Source organism: Paramacrobiotus metropolitanus, unplaced genomic scaffold (genome assembly GCF_019649055.1).
Source record: "Paramacrobiotus metropolitanus isolate TYO unplaced genomic scaffold, Prichtersi_v1.0 Parri_scaffold0000063, whole genome shotgun sequence".
Classification (NCBI taxonomy): domain Eukaryota; kingdom Metazoa; phylum Tardigrada; class Eutardigrada; order Parachela; family Macrobiotidae; genus Paramacrobiotus; species Paramacrobiotus metropolitanus.
In genome coordinates, this window is record NW_026570283.1 from 479,288 (window position 1) to 493,582 (window position 14,295).

General features: G+C 43.6%; 3 protein-coding genes across 7 annotated transcripts; 1 reads left to right on the forward strand and 2 right to left on the reverse strand.

The window, feature by feature from the left end:
- Window positions 1–714: 714 nt before the first annotated feature.
- On the reverse strand, window positions 715–3,966 carry LOC129593712 (ubiquinone biosynthesis O-methyltransferase-like). 3 transcript variants are annotated; one of them, XM_055490154.1, is made up of 5 exons: window positions 3,262–3,966; window positions 3,068–3,189; window positions 2,919–2,965; window positions 2,043–2,512; window positions 715–1,347 (listed from the first exon to the last, which is right to left on the reverse strand). In XM_055490154.1, the coding sequence occupies exons 3-5, from the start codon at window positions 2,962–2,964 to the stop codon at window positions 919–921; spliced, it is 945 nt and encodes a 314-aa protein (XP_055346129.1). In that variant the 5' UTR covers window position 2,965; window positions 3,068–3,189; window positions 3,262–3,966; the 3' UTR covers window positions 715–918. The 3 variants fall into 3 exon arrangements, with proteins under 3 accessions (XP_055346129.1, XP_055346131.1, XP_055346130.1); XM_055490156.1 differs by having other exon boundaries at window positions 3,068–3,198; XM_055490155.1 differs by having other exon boundaries at window positions 3,068–3,966.
- Window positions 3,967–4,214: 248 nt separating this feature from the next.
- LOC129593661 (anoctamin-7-like) lies at window positions 4,215–9,657 on the forward strand. 3 transcript variants are annotated; one of them, XM_055490091.1, is made up of 17 exons: window positions 4,215–4,748; window positions 4,831–5,044; window positions 5,104–5,222; window positions 5,504–5,614; window positions 6,041–6,186; window positions 6,270–6,438; window positions 6,529–6,697; window positions 7,031–7,279; window positions 7,344–7,564; window positions 7,633–7,828; window positions 7,909–8,173; window positions 8,265–8,395; window positions 8,454–8,647; window positions 8,727–8,738; window positions 8,805–8,938; window positions 9,117–9,207; window positions 9,265–9,657. In XM_055490091.1, exons 1-17 carry the CDS (start codon window positions 4,617–4,619, stop codon window positions 9,526–9,528), a joined length of 2,817 nt encoding a protein of 938 aa, XP_055346066.1. In that variant the 5' UTR covers window positions 4,215–4,616; the 3' UTR covers window positions 9,529–9,657. The 3 variants fall into 3 exon arrangements, with proteins under 3 accessions (XP_055346066.1, XP_055346067.1, XP_055346068.1); XM_055490092.1 differs by lacking the exon at window positions 8,727–8,738; XM_055490093.1 differs by lacking the exons at window positions 4,215–4,748; window positions 4,831–5,044 and having other exon boundaries at window positions 5,133–5,205.
- A 22-nt stretch (window positions 9,658–9,679) lies between these two features.
- On the reverse strand, window positions 9,680–14,065 carry LOC129593663 (uncharacterized protein MT2089-like). The gene is given in 15 exon segments (XM_055490095.1): window positions 9,680–9,931; window positions 10,140–10,232; window positions 10,297–10,322; window positions 10,391–10,645; window positions 10,842–10,947; window positions 11,068–11,086; window positions 11,280–11,364; window positions 11,566–11,612; window positions 11,674–11,820; window positions 12,362–12,637; window positions 12,870–12,988; window positions 13,286–13,351; window positions 13,451–13,474; window positions 13,674–13,731; window positions 13,733–14,065. Coding segments are annotated over 15 exon segments (1,578 nt in total). The 5' UTR covers window positions 13,904–14,065; the 3' UTR covers window positions 9,680–9,845.
- Window positions 14,066–14,295: the final 230 nt, after the last annotated feature.

Consider the following 14,295-nt stretch of genomic DNA (forward strand, 5'->3'; position numbering starts at 1 on the left):
GCCATAATGCAGCCTTCAACCGCCCTGGGCGGTGACTTCCAACCGTTGCAACGGGCGGTTGCCTACTTCCTGTCAAACGAATATAGCCGAAGCACGGACAACTATGAGGAACACAACTTTCGGACACAACGACGGGACGGGAAGTCGGAGTGACCGTGTCGTGGGAAATCCGTGACCACGGAAACTCCGTCAGTACCGTCCCGTCGAGAAACTTTTTCTCCGTCTCAGAAAACGGTTGACTATGGGGCCGCCTTAACTGTGGTTTTGGATTTTTGAAATACTGTATACACCCTAATCGACCGAAGCGAAGGTATTCTATGTCAAGAAAACAGAAATTCTGTCGGTCACGTCAGTCATGTCGGTCACGCAAAAATAATTTTATGTGAAATATTGGACAACACACCCAAAAATGTTAAAGTATCTTTAAACAGGTTAAGCAAACTCAGCAAAACAGTTTGTTAAACTTGGCTTCCCGCTTTGCTTCGGTCTTTTAGTGCAAGCCAACAGCGGTGCACTTTCCTAGTAATAATTACTATCTGTCCCAGACTTCAGGGCTATCGTTATCCTTGTACGCACCGTACTAAGTCCAAAATTATGTCGTATTTTTCATGAAATTTAAGTTCGCTGACGGCTGACCCTATCTACTCTTTTTACAGCAGTACCAATATCTTTCAAAAAATTTTTTTCATGGTTTCAGGCTGAGGCACTGATTCCGACGCTGTTCTTGTCAACTGAAAAATCGTTGAGAAGATACTGTCATATTTTTATCTCAAGCCAGCGCCAACCCTACCACAAACGTCAAGTACAGCAAAATTCAGCGATTTCCACGATCTATCACAAAAATATCAGCAGAAATAAGCCACAAAAACAGTTCGATCCGAGCTGAAACGTTATTTAGAAAGTCCCCTCAAGAAAGAATCAGCCGTTCTTAACGGCAACCAGTGCATACACCACCGCATCGCTAGCCCACCACCGCCACTCGTTGGTCAACGGATTATAAGCCATGCCCTGCGTCAAGCGCACATCCATGCCGCGCTTCTCCAGGTTCCGCTGCAGCTCTTCCACCCGCACAAATTTCCCCCACTGGTGGGTGCCACGCGGGATGAAGCGGCAGACGTACTCCCCGGCCACGATTGCCAAAGCGAAAGATGCCAGTGTGCGGTTGATGGTGGTGAAGACGACGATGCCACCAGGGCGGATGAGGGTGCAGACGCCGTCCAGGAAGGAGTTACTGTCCGCCACATGCTCAATCACTTCCGAGCACACGACCATGTCGAATGCAGCGGGGTGGAGGACGGCGAAGGATTCCACGGTGGTGCACTGGTAAGACAGACTGCCAGGAATGGCCTACCGAGAAAAAGGAAGCCGTCAACTGCTTCTATCACAAGCGTTCTGAGCAAGCATTTGACCTCCCAAGTACTTACACTACTTCAACTTACACTTACACTTCAACTTACACTTCAACTTTTCTTAATGTACCCTAAAAGTCATTAGGCAGATTTAAATCATTCCTTGTTCAGTTGTTCCTCACTTATTTAAGGTAAGGAATAATATGAAAGTTATGTATGACCACAGAATAAACCACTCCGGTCCACTCGACTGCAGACGTAACCAAAGCTTTGCACACTTACCTCCTTAATATGTTTATTGCCAACCGCAGCAAATATGGAATAATTATTAGCTTCTGAACGAATAATAAAGCTAATAATCAACATCAATACTTTATGGTTAAATTTCCCAGTAGTCAATAAATTTAATCGCTTCAGATAAATTCATAGATGGCACGTCTTGTTGAGTGTTTTACATAATAAAACACTCGACACATGTGTTGTTTAATATTTATATTATTTTTAAAGCGGTGAAAACCACAGAAATCTTCTTCCTGGGCAATGGACATCGCCATATCGACAATTAACAAAACCACTTACACTACATTTAACACATGTACGGTAACACACACGCAAACAGCACCATCAAAATAACCAACATTTAATTTTTCAGCCAGCCATACTTCAAAATTTCAAATCATTTATGGAACCCACCTGCTTCCCACACAGTGCCTCCTCTACAGTATCCGCCCCTTTCCTTCTGCGCTGCTCCCAGTGCTGGCGCGCCGTCTGCACATTCTCCTCCACCACATCAATCCCGGTGACCTCCCCGCCCAACCGCACCAATGCCTCACTGAGGATGCCCCCGCCACAGCCCACATCGAGAATGCGGGTGTTCTGCAGAGGATAGGGGGCGTTGTGGAGATCCTTCTGGGCGGCCGGTTGGCCCCGGAAATGGTGAGCGATGCGGGCGTCGCGAATCAGCGGCACACGTAGCGCGTTCATGGCGTGCAGGGCCGGCATGGCCCGCGGCTGCCACCAGCTGCCGGCCAGACTGCGGAATAACGACTGATCGCGAGGGTCGGTCGAGGCCGAGGACGTTGCAGGGGCCGTCCTCGGCATCGGGGGAGGGGTCGTCGTGGTGGTGGTGAGGTGGCGAGGTGTGTCGTGCCATCCCGTTACTCCTGATATGCAGCGGAAATATATTATGAACTAATCCAAGTATTTTATTAAAGATTTAAATGTCGGAAATTTTATATTTTCTTTACTATTTATTACAACCGGTAAACTATGGCGCAGAGCATATGATTAACTTTGCTCGAGCTACCTATGTATGTATTCACTTTATATTCATTAACATCTTCTAAATGTAATCATCTAAGCACAAACAACAGAAACCAGCACTTCACGAAAATAATATTCAATTCAAGCGCACAGTTTAGCTGCACAATTCCTGAAAGCCTTACAGCGAAAAAAAATCCGACAAGTTAAAAAAGTAAGCTCTCATGCTATTCTACGGCAACTCGTATCACTTTATGTCTTACTCTTGTAGGATTTTATATTTCGTTCTCTATGTAGTGCAGCACTTACGTAGCCGCCTAAGGATGCGAAAACCGCTGAGCGGGATGTTATCCATTCTGAAAAAAAACGTAATAGTTACTTTGTCTTCGTGGAAGTAATAGTTAACAGACTTAATAGCAGAAATGGATAAGTGATTAGTATTACTAATAAGTCCTTACTTTCAGCAGGGAAGAAAAGCCACTTCTGACTTGCGACACTTCTTAATGAAGGCAAGATCCCAGGTATGACTCGTCAAGACGAGCCACTGGGTTCGCGCTGGTATTACGGGTATGTTGTTAACCTATTCACACTGCACAATGCCTTATCACACAGCCATAGGCCCACAGATGGCACAGAATCTGCATACGAGTACCTAATGAATGTTTGGAGTCCTGTAGCTGCACCGATCTTTCGGGATTCTTTCCGTATTTGCTAGTGTACTCGTATCTTCCGTAGTCGCGCTTCACATCAAACAACTCATTCAAACACACGCCAATCCCAGAACCCAGTAGGATCAATCGATTACGGGTTGAAAAACCACAATAGGTATGTCATCAGTCCGAAGCGTGCAATCCGCAAGCGGCAAGACTAAAATTACTGTAATATAACAGCCTATGAACACATACTACTGTACATCACGCTACGGCCATTTCGCAGTGCTCAGCTCAAATCTCACAAAATCTGTGCTATGCAGGATGCACCTAATTGACACTAATAACGATAAGATCTAAATCAAACCGCAAATAACTGAAGAAAAATAAATTAAGTATAAACAAGATAATCCAGATAGATAAATAAGATAATCCAGTTGGAGGAGAATTCAGAAAACTCAGAAATGCATAAGAATCATGACACGAAGATGAGAGATGCAAATATGTAGTTGGTAACTGCCGCCGCGACTTGAAGCGCAGGCCTTCCGGGGGGCGGTTTTGTTGCTAAACTTTAATTTTTTTTTCTGCCTACGCTTTTTGCTTTGTAATTATATTTCAGATTGGCGGTACAGCGCAATTGTACAAAACAGCCACAAGTTTTCTATTAAAGTAAAAGATCTTTAATACCGATTTTAATAGCACATAATTATACCGTATAGAGCTATAGGACTACCGTTCATACAGAGATAGTTCTATAATGTACCTACACCGCTGCTTTTAAACATACTTATTGTTAATTTTTTGTTGACGCCGTAAACTTATACGTTGGAACCGTCCATAGCTGCAAACTCGGTAATATGATTATCGTAAAAAGCCGATTGTCATACTGGATTCGCTCTTTAATTTTGCGGTACGGCTGTGCCCATAACAACCTTTCGTCCGAAAGATAATCTAGTTTTCAAGTTTGATATTGTTGTTACTTCTGAACAAAGCACGTTTTTTGTGCGTTAACATGATAATAGGAGAATAATTTTGCGATGGCACAGATGACTTATATAAATCTGTAGCCGCTAAGCAATGCTTACAAGCTTGTCCAAAAAGTCGGATTTCGACAGAATTTTTGCTTGTTTGTTATCGACAGAAGAATTGTACAAGTATTCTGTCTAGCACAACAATTAATGACGGGATATTGTATCTCGCGCGTTAGAACGAAATCTATAAAGAGCCTGGATCTACCACGCTGCTGGAGAAAAATGTAATGAAGTGTTGCACTCTAACTTTAAAAGCCAATATACCATGACCTCCGGGTAAATGGCTGCTCGCCAAATACTCTGCTCTCCATGGACGTCCGGCTGCAATGGGTGTGCGCTCTAATTCGCCCTTTCGAAAATGGATGCCGCAGTCTGGTCGTCACCCGCGGCGTCGTTCGGTGTCTACTGCATCACGCAAGGAACGTCGAGAGTATCAGTATTCCCCGCTCAAAAATGAGGTTAGCGGCAGCAGCGGTTGGCTCCTACTAACAGCATCTCTTCGATAGTAATTCACGCAGCTCTATAGAGCATTTGCTGCAGGAATTTGTCGACCCCAGTCCTTCGCAAGCGACGGTAGCGTCACGTTGGCTGTACACGAATGAAGGGAAGGCCTGGGTCACGGCAAAGCCCCCCGCTGACAAGAAGAGCGTCGTGCAGCAGGTCAATGTGGACGTCAGCACTATGGACACGGAGTCGCTCATGGACAATGATCGAGCGCGTGCCACATATTTCAACGACGGACAGCGACCCATTGGTACGTTAGTGGTTTTGGAATAAAGCTTTTGAAAAAATATTTAAATCAACTGTACGTAGATTTCGTTCTGGTTTATGAAATCAAACGACACCATCTTGAAGCTCTGAATCCGTATCAAATTGATAAGCGTGAACGGTTTCTGCGAGGGGTGGAAGAAACTGGTATGCAACTGGAAAAAGTATGTGGCACGTATGTGACCTTTACTAATCAATGCAGTGTATTGGTGCATAACCTAGCAAAATTAATTTTTTGGTATAGATGCATGCAGTGCAATACTGTGCATGGCTGAGCCAAGGTGTACCCCTATCCACCTTGGCTGAGCCATGCAGCCACCATGAGCCATGTTGGCTCATGATGGATCATGGCTGGATATAGCTGCTGTTGAATTTGTTTAGTTACCATATTCACACATTGATTAGACGTTGCTTCAATTTATGACGTTGCATTATGAATTTCCAGATGAAAGCCATGCAAAAAGCAGGTCACATATCCACCTTTGTGAAAATCCATTGTCCCTGGGACATACTGCAGGATTGGGCAGAAAAGCTTAGGATCCCGGCTCCGCTACAAGTGGGTGATGACAGCGGCATGAGGGTCATTGCCCATTGCCATTGTTACGCTTACACTATCCGTAAGGCGTAATGAATATCGGGTTTTAGCCACTTTAATAATACTCAGCTAAGAACTAACAAATAACAAGTAAACATGAGCTTATATAACGGCCTAAGCCGGAAATAACAGGACATCCAGGGAAACGACCTAATATCAGACAATCACTCATTGTCAGTACATCTGGCTCACAAGGGCATGAGAAAGGCAAAAACATGGACTATGACCATAGGATAAACGCACACATGACCATAGGTACATGACCATAGGGAAAAACATATATGACCATAGGTTACATTACTACATGAGTAATCCGGTTATGTAACACCATTTGCACCACTATTATTACTGAAAGCCCAGTCGGTCATACAGCTGCAATTTCATTAGGAAGCTCCTGGTATAGTGGAAAACTGGTCTCAGAAAGTGTTGCAGTTTCTGAAAATCCCCTCCGATTGGAACATAATGGCCCGCGAAGTACCCCACCTGCCTGTACATTATTATACTGCCCAGTTCCGTGCTGATCGGCTACAACAGTAAGTAGGTGGTCAGTGCCATCTGCCACGTGCCACTCAGCCAATCAGCACCAACCAACAGGCCATGGGACATTAATGTACAGTTACGTTTTCAAGGACGATCCAACCAAGTTGTTCAGCCGTTCCCAGCGCAGTTATATCGTCAGCGAGATCCTGCAGACCGTTGTGTATGGGGATGAGCGGAAGGGGCAGATGGGGTTGCCGCGGTTGTTGTCAGAAGGCGTGTTTCAAGCGGCTTTTCCCTTACACGATGTAAGGTGATTTGGACCAGGTTTCTGTTGCAAAAATGTCACAAGTTTATAGACTTCGATAGATTTACGTCTGTTCTGATGCCCTCCACAGGGACCGCTAGATGCCGAGCTGACAGCAAGGAGACGAAATGCCCACTCAAATCAGAGGCAAATTTTACGCGATCACTGGGCTGATTTTAAGTGCTTCTTCCGCTATCAACCCATTGGACACATTCGGAGTTACTTTGGTGAACAGATTACGTTGTACTTCGCGTGGCTTGGTAAGCAAGTGCACGCTTCGGTAGCTTAACAAATACTAATTACGAGTAAAGTGTTCCTGGAATTACGAACATACGATTTCGCCTGGATGAAAAAATAACATTGCCCTTAAATATATATAAAAGATAAAATGCTGACCGACAAACGGTTAAATATATTAACGTGAATTAATCCAATAAACTATTTTATATCGTTGCTTGCTTTTTGTGGTGCCAGTTCGACCTCGTGCCCATAACGCACTAGCTGTAGTACATCGGTTGGCAATTTCACGCAGGCGAGATTTGCAACAGTTACATACACATTTTCGTATCTAATTCATCATTATTTGTGGAAAGGTTTGTACACGGGCTGGCTGATACCCTTGGCGCTAGTGGGCATTGCTGCCTTCCTTTACGGTATTGTCACTATTCCCGAGGACCCCATCGTCCAAGAAGTATGCAACAAAGGTGAACACTACCGCATGTGCCCGGTGTGCGACAATTGTCCATACTGGCAGCTTAAAGAAGCCTGCGGCGGAAAGAAGATTGGCTACCTTTTCGACAACTACGGGACCTGTGTGCACGCCTTCTTCATCTCACTTTGGTGTAGGTCAAACGCGTCGTGACCTTTGGAGAGTGCCATTTTCAGCCGTTTTTTATTGAATTTTAGCGGTTATGTTGGTAGAGTTCTGGAAGCGGAAGAACGCTGAGCTGACACACTTTTTCGACTGCGATGACCTGCAAGAAGAGATCGAGCACCCGCGGGCGGCGTTTACGCGGTTTGCGCCCATGATGAAACGAAATGTGGTCACCGGGCAGTTGGAACCGTTTGTACCGCGAACGACATTGATACTGCGCAGGCTAACCAGTTGGATTGCTAGCATATCTTTCGTAAGCCGTTTACTGAATCAACAAAACATTATTTATTCTGGAAACAACCGTTGAATTGGAATATTTAGGTCCTACTCATATTTCTGGTGACCTTTGGTGTCATTCTAATACGGACACAATTACGGGCGGAACTTATAAGGAAGTATGGCTTAAGCAGCCTCCATGCGAAAATTGCCGGACCAGTAGCAACGTTGGTCAATCTGGCGACGATTTTAGCGCTGAATTACGTCTACGTTTATATCGCGGCGAAATTAACCGAATGGGGTACATTATTGTCAGTTACAGCCGACCTTATCTTTTTGAAATATTATATTCTGATTTTATATTAAACTTTCTTGAAACAGAGATGTACCGAACACAGCGAGAGCACGAAGAAAGTCTAGCTTGGAAAGCCTATTGGTTCCAGTTCGTAAACGTTTTCGCCCCTATGTTCTATCTGGCTTTTGTCAAAGGCCGCTTCATCGGCTCACCCGGTCACTATCGCCGCGTGGCCGGGATGATGCTGGAGACTTGCGATATCGGAGGGTGTTTTGCCGAACTGGGAGTACAGCTGATCATTACGATGTGCGGCAAGCAGATTATCTGCAATATTGCGGAATACGTTTATCCGTAAGTTAATACAGTGCATACGGTATCGAAGAAGTTAGCAAGCGCTAGGCTGAATTGGGAACAATTTGTTTCAAACAAATTGATTTCTTAGAATGCTTCAACGTACGGTGAAGATCCGCCGCGGCCGCATTCTTTCCACTACGGAATTGAATGCCACGTTTCTGGATCAGCAGTACAAGTTGCTGCCGTATATGGGTTTAACTGGCGAATATATGGAAACAGGTTAGGAACCCATTCGCAGAGTGCATGACCGCAAAATTTAATCTAGCGAATACTGCAGTAATTCAGTTTGGATTTATCGTTCTGTTCGGAGCCGCATTTCCTTTGGGTGCTCTCGTGTCGCTCTTGAGCAACATATTCGAAATCCGACTTGACGCTCACAAGCTCATTGTCAACTGCCGGCGACCTTTGGCACTGCGAGCCCGGTCGATTGGTATTTGGTTACATGTACTGCGTTGGATGACGGTTTTATCGGTAATGCATTATCGGTTAAAAGATGGTAGATGGCGCTTGCTGTAGAAAGGGTATTAAATTAAATTTTTTCTTTAAACAGGTGTGGGTCAATGTAAGCGCTGACTATGGACCTAATGTACTGCTGAATTTCCGCTGGTAATGTGCGATCTTGTTCCAGGCTTTCCTAATCGCATTCACCTCGGATACGCTAGCGGAGACTTTGTACGCCATAGAGCATAAGGGCTCCATGGTTGGATACATTAATCACTCACTGGCCATCACGCCGGTCGGCGTGGGACCTGAGCGATGTCGGTAAGAAAGAACGCACAATGCGTTTTAAAAACATTGACTGTATACATGACCTTTTCGTAGCATGCGCATTATGCGTCCAGAGTTGAATCGAATTCTGAGATAATCGTAGATAGCTATTTTCTGGTGAATAGTAAAATTAACATGAACCTGTTAAGTTTTGGTGGTTTATACTTTATAGATACGAAAGTTTCCGCAATATCCAGGGGGATTTCAATAAATTCTACTACGAACTGACTGTCCTGCGATTATCGTTCGTCCTGATTTACGTGGTGGGGTCGCATTTCGTTTTGTTACGATATTGTGTATTTTGTAAACGCTTTCTATAGGCTACAGTATATGGAATATGCACTATCATTTCTTACATGATCCCCGACATTCCCAAGCATGTTCTTGATGCACGGAAGCGCCGGCGGTTTCTTGCGGATCAAGCACTGCAGAGTACACCGGCAGCGGCAAACGAGGCGTATCAGCGTGTAAAGGCATCCATTCAGGAGAACCCCATGAGGATTAAACCATTGAAGCATCAGTCCAAATTCAAAATGAAAGCAAAAAACTATTATGATGACAAAGCGCGCAAAGCACGCCAATAAAATTGGGCTCACTTGATACTTATTTTTATGGTTTTATGAGTGTACTTTCTTGAACTGGAAAAATATCTGCTGGTTCCTTGAATTCGCTTCAGAAGTTAATCGTATTAATTTTTTCTAGTGTTTTAATAGAATTTTTGTACTCACGTATGCATAAATACAAATTACTGTACACGAAAACCAAACCGGTCCACATCAATGATAGATAGATACTTAATACAGAAATTCCACGGGTCGTTCATATGTACACTGAACAAGTACAGACTTGGTACAAAGAGATCGAAATCGGTCTCTGCTGCCGATCAACAGTATAGGATTATTTACAGCCCGAAAGGGAAGAGCTCCGGGAGATTTTCCTCTTCCAGACCCGGCTTTCGAGCTTTATCATCAAGAGCCAGCAGCGTTGGTTTTATCCTAAAGAAGCCGTATGTCACATACTGTACCTATATATGCCCTTCGTTCTCGGTGGAAAGTTATGCTTCTGAACTAGTACCACAGCGCTTACAATTATATTACGAGAGGAGAGCCATGTTTTCTTTGAACGGAATGACCAAAGTATGCAACTAACTACCGTACTAAAACTTATAAGTTATGTTATAGATATTTAAGAAAATACAGTTTCACAATATGAATAACGGCGTCGAACTGCTCGCTTAAATAGGCTTCAAAGAAGTGCGAATAACGCTCTGTTTCCGGCCGATAAATTACTGCAAAAAGATAAGACGCGTGTAAGTATAATTAACCGGTGAAATCATTCAGGTCGTCCCGTACCGCCAATAGCACGCTCCAGTGGAAAACTAAAACAAAAATAAACGATGCTGAAACAAAATCGCGCCTTAGACCGTTATACAACGGAAGCTCCCACCTAGTGATCGGAACACTCTTAAAATCTTTGTTATCCGGCAGTTTAGGAAAGGGATGGGCGCCCGTCGCCGCCTTTTTCGGCTTCTTGTCGTCGGATATCTTCTTAAAGATGGTGAGGAAATTGTGAATGTTGTGTTCCATTGCTACTTCATGGAAGAACTTTTCATAAGATCCATCCATGGCGTTGTTCACAGTTTTCTTCTCAATACGCTTCTGGCCCCAATCCGACGCACAAGTTACTTCGCCGTTGTAAGTGCTGTTGAAAAGAATCGCTTTAACTACTACCTGTGTAATTCCTGAACCCATTTATAAATCAAAAGTACATTCAATCATTTCAATGTAAAGCCCTTCTTAGATTCACACTTTTTTCTATTTTGGTTCTGTCATGTTACTACATCATGCCATTATTAAAAGGAGAAGTAACAACAGACGGGCTCTCGTCAACTTCTAACCTAAATCCAATGTTATAGACGTTGTTGTCGCCCCATTTTTCCCGGCACAACTGTCCGATATTATGTTCCTTTCGTCGACGCCCCATCTCCGTAAAGCGAGCATCGCCTGAACAGCCAGCAAATGTTGACACCGTTGAGTTACGCACAGGCCACAGCGGCAGAACATCTCCCAGGTTTAATACAGCGATTTTTAAACGCTACATCAACCTCCATGTACATGACTTACCCAAGTGACTGTTATGAGCCTGCAAAATAAAAGCAAAACTGTGATACAAAAGATGTGGTTCCCTAAAGGCTTAAATAAGCAGTTTTACGACACGAGAGCTAATTTATCACGACTTTTATTTTTACAAAGTAAGCAACATAATACGTAGTAGCCAAAATCCCGGCGCTGATGATGCCCAGTAACACCAACGCTTACGATACCCAGCAACGTACCCATACTACCACTTTGGCGGGGCGGCCAAGCACCTCGGTTTTCCAGTGCATTAAGCGCTCTAACGCTGCCACCATGCATGAATCACTGGAATAGGGAAGAGCTGGTAAGTTTTTATGGGAACCGTGTAGACATGCTAATTTAGATTACTAAACTTTTGTAATTTTTGTTCTGACCCAAATTTTTTCTGTACAGTTCACACATCTACTTAACAATAAGAATCAGTCGAAGGCCGATTGGGGCATCACGCGCACGCGCGAGGAAACTCATCAAACCTATGGCGCTTACCGGACATTCCAGCTGGTCGCGTCCGCATCCATCATGACACGATAATACTGAAATCACCACTGCCTTAAAAGCAATGAAAGTTATTATGAATATTTCAATCAAACGAACCCGTTCCGCGCCTTCCACAACGGCAGCATTCATCAAACAGCCGAATAATTCACTCTCCATTTCCAGTCCATCTTTCGTCTTTTGCAGATACTCTTCCGTGTGCTCTTTGAGAGCCTTTAGCACATTCATCGCTTCCTTTTCGCAGGTCTAAAATATGTACGTACATGCTCAGTCAGTCCTTTATATCAAGAAACATGGCACATACATGTTCTCTAATTATTTATAAAACACACAGCCATTCCGAAGATGTACGTCATCTTTAATTCCATTAGACCAGCTTTAACAGATACCGTGTTTTCTTTTCTGACCGCTAGCGATCTATCGATACATTTTTCTCATCATAAAGAAAGCTACTATCAATGTACAAATAGGTTTCATATGTTTGCGCGGTGTCATACGCAAATACATCAATTCCTTAACGAAATTGGACGACGCTACAGTCGCACCGATTACTTAAGTATGCATAAGAGTATAGCATTTCCTTTACAGTTCCTTTCGACAATTACAGTCGCACCGATTACTTAAGTATGCATAAGAGTATAGCATTTCCTTTTTTTGTAGCACTCATTACATCGCAGCGTTGCACCTATAATGTCTACTGTCTAGTAAACTGAAAAAAGTCAGAAAATCAAAATAATACCCGCAAACGCGCTGAAAATACAGAGCTGGACATTAAAAGATCACTTACAGAGGTCAGATTGTAGCGTGCCGCGAAGGCGTACATCGTGGTGTCATCGCCGAACTTCTCAAAGCACTCATACTGATCCCGTGCTGCCTTGGCTGCTTTGGGATCCACGCGCTCCAGGTACTCGATGACGGCGTCGGCCGAACGGTGTAACGAATAAACATCCAGGCCACATAAAACGGACTTCTCCTTGTCACCTCCGCTCTTTCCTACCCGGTCGTTGTGATGGCGCAGCCATTCAACAAAATTCAGCATGACGTAGTTCCGCCACATCCACAGCTAAAAATATCAAATTAGTAATTTATGCGCTGATTACTTACTAGCATTATGGGGCAAAAATAAAAGCCGACTGGAAACACAACTTGAAAGTTCCTGCTATTTTCATAAACGTTTTGCGCTAAATTGTGCAATGCAGAGCGCTGCGTGAAATACTGGCAAAACACTAACTCTAAAAACATTATGACCGACGACATATTCATACTTAATATTTTTTTGGCAGACAGCGTATTACCGGGAAGCGGTTGTACTCTTCCAGTGCTTCACGAGCAGATTTCGGAGCATTCGTCTGCTTGTTCAATTGCTGAACATAGCGATTAACAGTGAACGTGTCCGGAAAATCTCCTTCGACCGCTGCAATCACAAAACATGCCTAAAACTAGTCAGTTGTCAGCCTATCGCCAGAATGGCAGGATTAATGTGGTGTTTGGATAGATGGAACAAACGTAATGAAGAAGAAACAAAACGGAGCACAGCAATAAAGAAGCAAAATAAAAGATGCGTTAATGAACCTTCAAAATTCGATAGCGAATAACTCGCGTTTTCGTTCTTTATCAATTTCATTGACAAAAACCACACAAATTTGTGTTAAACCCCGAGCAAATAACACTTTGCAGGGAATTCCGGAAATAAACACAGAGCCGCACTCACCAATGCATGTGAAATCCTTCTCCTCAATCAGACGTTTCGTAATCAAAGCCCGCTCACGATAAAATTCTAAAACGCCACGCACGTTGTAATCGGCATTCACAGGCGAAAATCACCACTCTTGATATTCTTGGCATTTCTTGCACTTGTGTTGATTACTGTACTCACCATGCGTTCCATGGCTGGCTTCGCCTGCAATGAAAACATCAAAATATAATTTTAATAGATAGAAACGTAAGCCAGTAGTCTTTTTATTTTTTTAACAATAAAGCACAAAGCAAACTTGGTTCGTTTTGTTAGTTCGCATTGTTAATTGAAGCACCAAAATAATAATAATAATACTGTTTCGATAAAAACTTGGGAAAATTGCATTAAAACGGAAGTGCTTTACCGATAAGCACGACACGGGCACTGCCAATGGCTTCCATTAACTCGTCGTAATCCCGCTTTCTTGGGAATGAGATGCAGCGGAACAGAGTGGCGCGCGATCTCATCGCGGCTGGCTTTGTTGAAGATATCGATGGCCATTTCGCGATTCTTGCTCTTGGATCCTGGTGAGACAGCAGCTGCCGTGGATAAGGATGCTTCGGCGATGCGCGAGCAAAAACGTTTCAACGACATCCAAAAATGTCTTGGCTTCCTCCCAATCCAACAAAAATTCTGTGTAAGAATAAAGATGCAAGTCCAAATTACAGCACTGAATAGGTAAAAGAACGATCAACTAGTTTGAGTTACAAATGGATCAACTGCACAGATGCAAAAAGGACTGATTGGAAATTTCCATACTGTGTTGTCAGCTTGCCAATCAGCTGTGGTTGCGGGCAGCCAACGCACTGCTGTTTGTAAAATGTAAAATAAAATGCTTGTCGGCCAGAGGTAACGTAACGCCGACCGATATGGGCGGTTGCAATGAAGACTCCTTATTGTTAGCGTTTCCGTTTGTTCAACGTGCTTTTGTAATTTAATCAAGTAATTATGTATTTAGGTGTCTTAGGGTTTAAAACAACGGTACG

Bases quoted from the DNA above. Each gene is read 5' to 3' on its own strand.
- LOC129593712 (XM_055490154.1), bottom strand. From the start codon at position 2,964: ATGGATAACATCCCGCTCAGCGGTTTTCGCATCCTTAGGCGGCTAC. The intron at 2,513-2,918 runs GTAAGTGCTGCA...GCTGCATATCAG, and splicing joins TCGCATCCTTAGGCGGCTAC to GAGTAACGGGATGGCACGAC. The intron at 1,348-2,042 runs GTGGGTTCCATA...TTTTCTCGGTAG, and splicing joins AGGCACTGTGTGGGAAGCAG to GCCATTCCTGGCAGTCTGTC.
- LOC129593661 (XM_055490091.1), top strand. From the start codon at position 4,617: ATGGGTGTGCGCTCTAATTCGCCCTTTCGAAAATGGATGCCGCAGTCT. The intron at 6,439-6,528 runs GTAAGGTGATTT...TGCCCTCCACAG, and splicing joins CGGCTTTTCCCTTACACGAT to GGACCGCTAGATGCCGAGCT. The intron at 6,698-7,030 runs GTAAGCAAGTGC...ATTTGTGGAAAG, and splicing joins GTTGTACTTCGCGTGGCTTG to GTTTGTACACGGGCTGGCTG.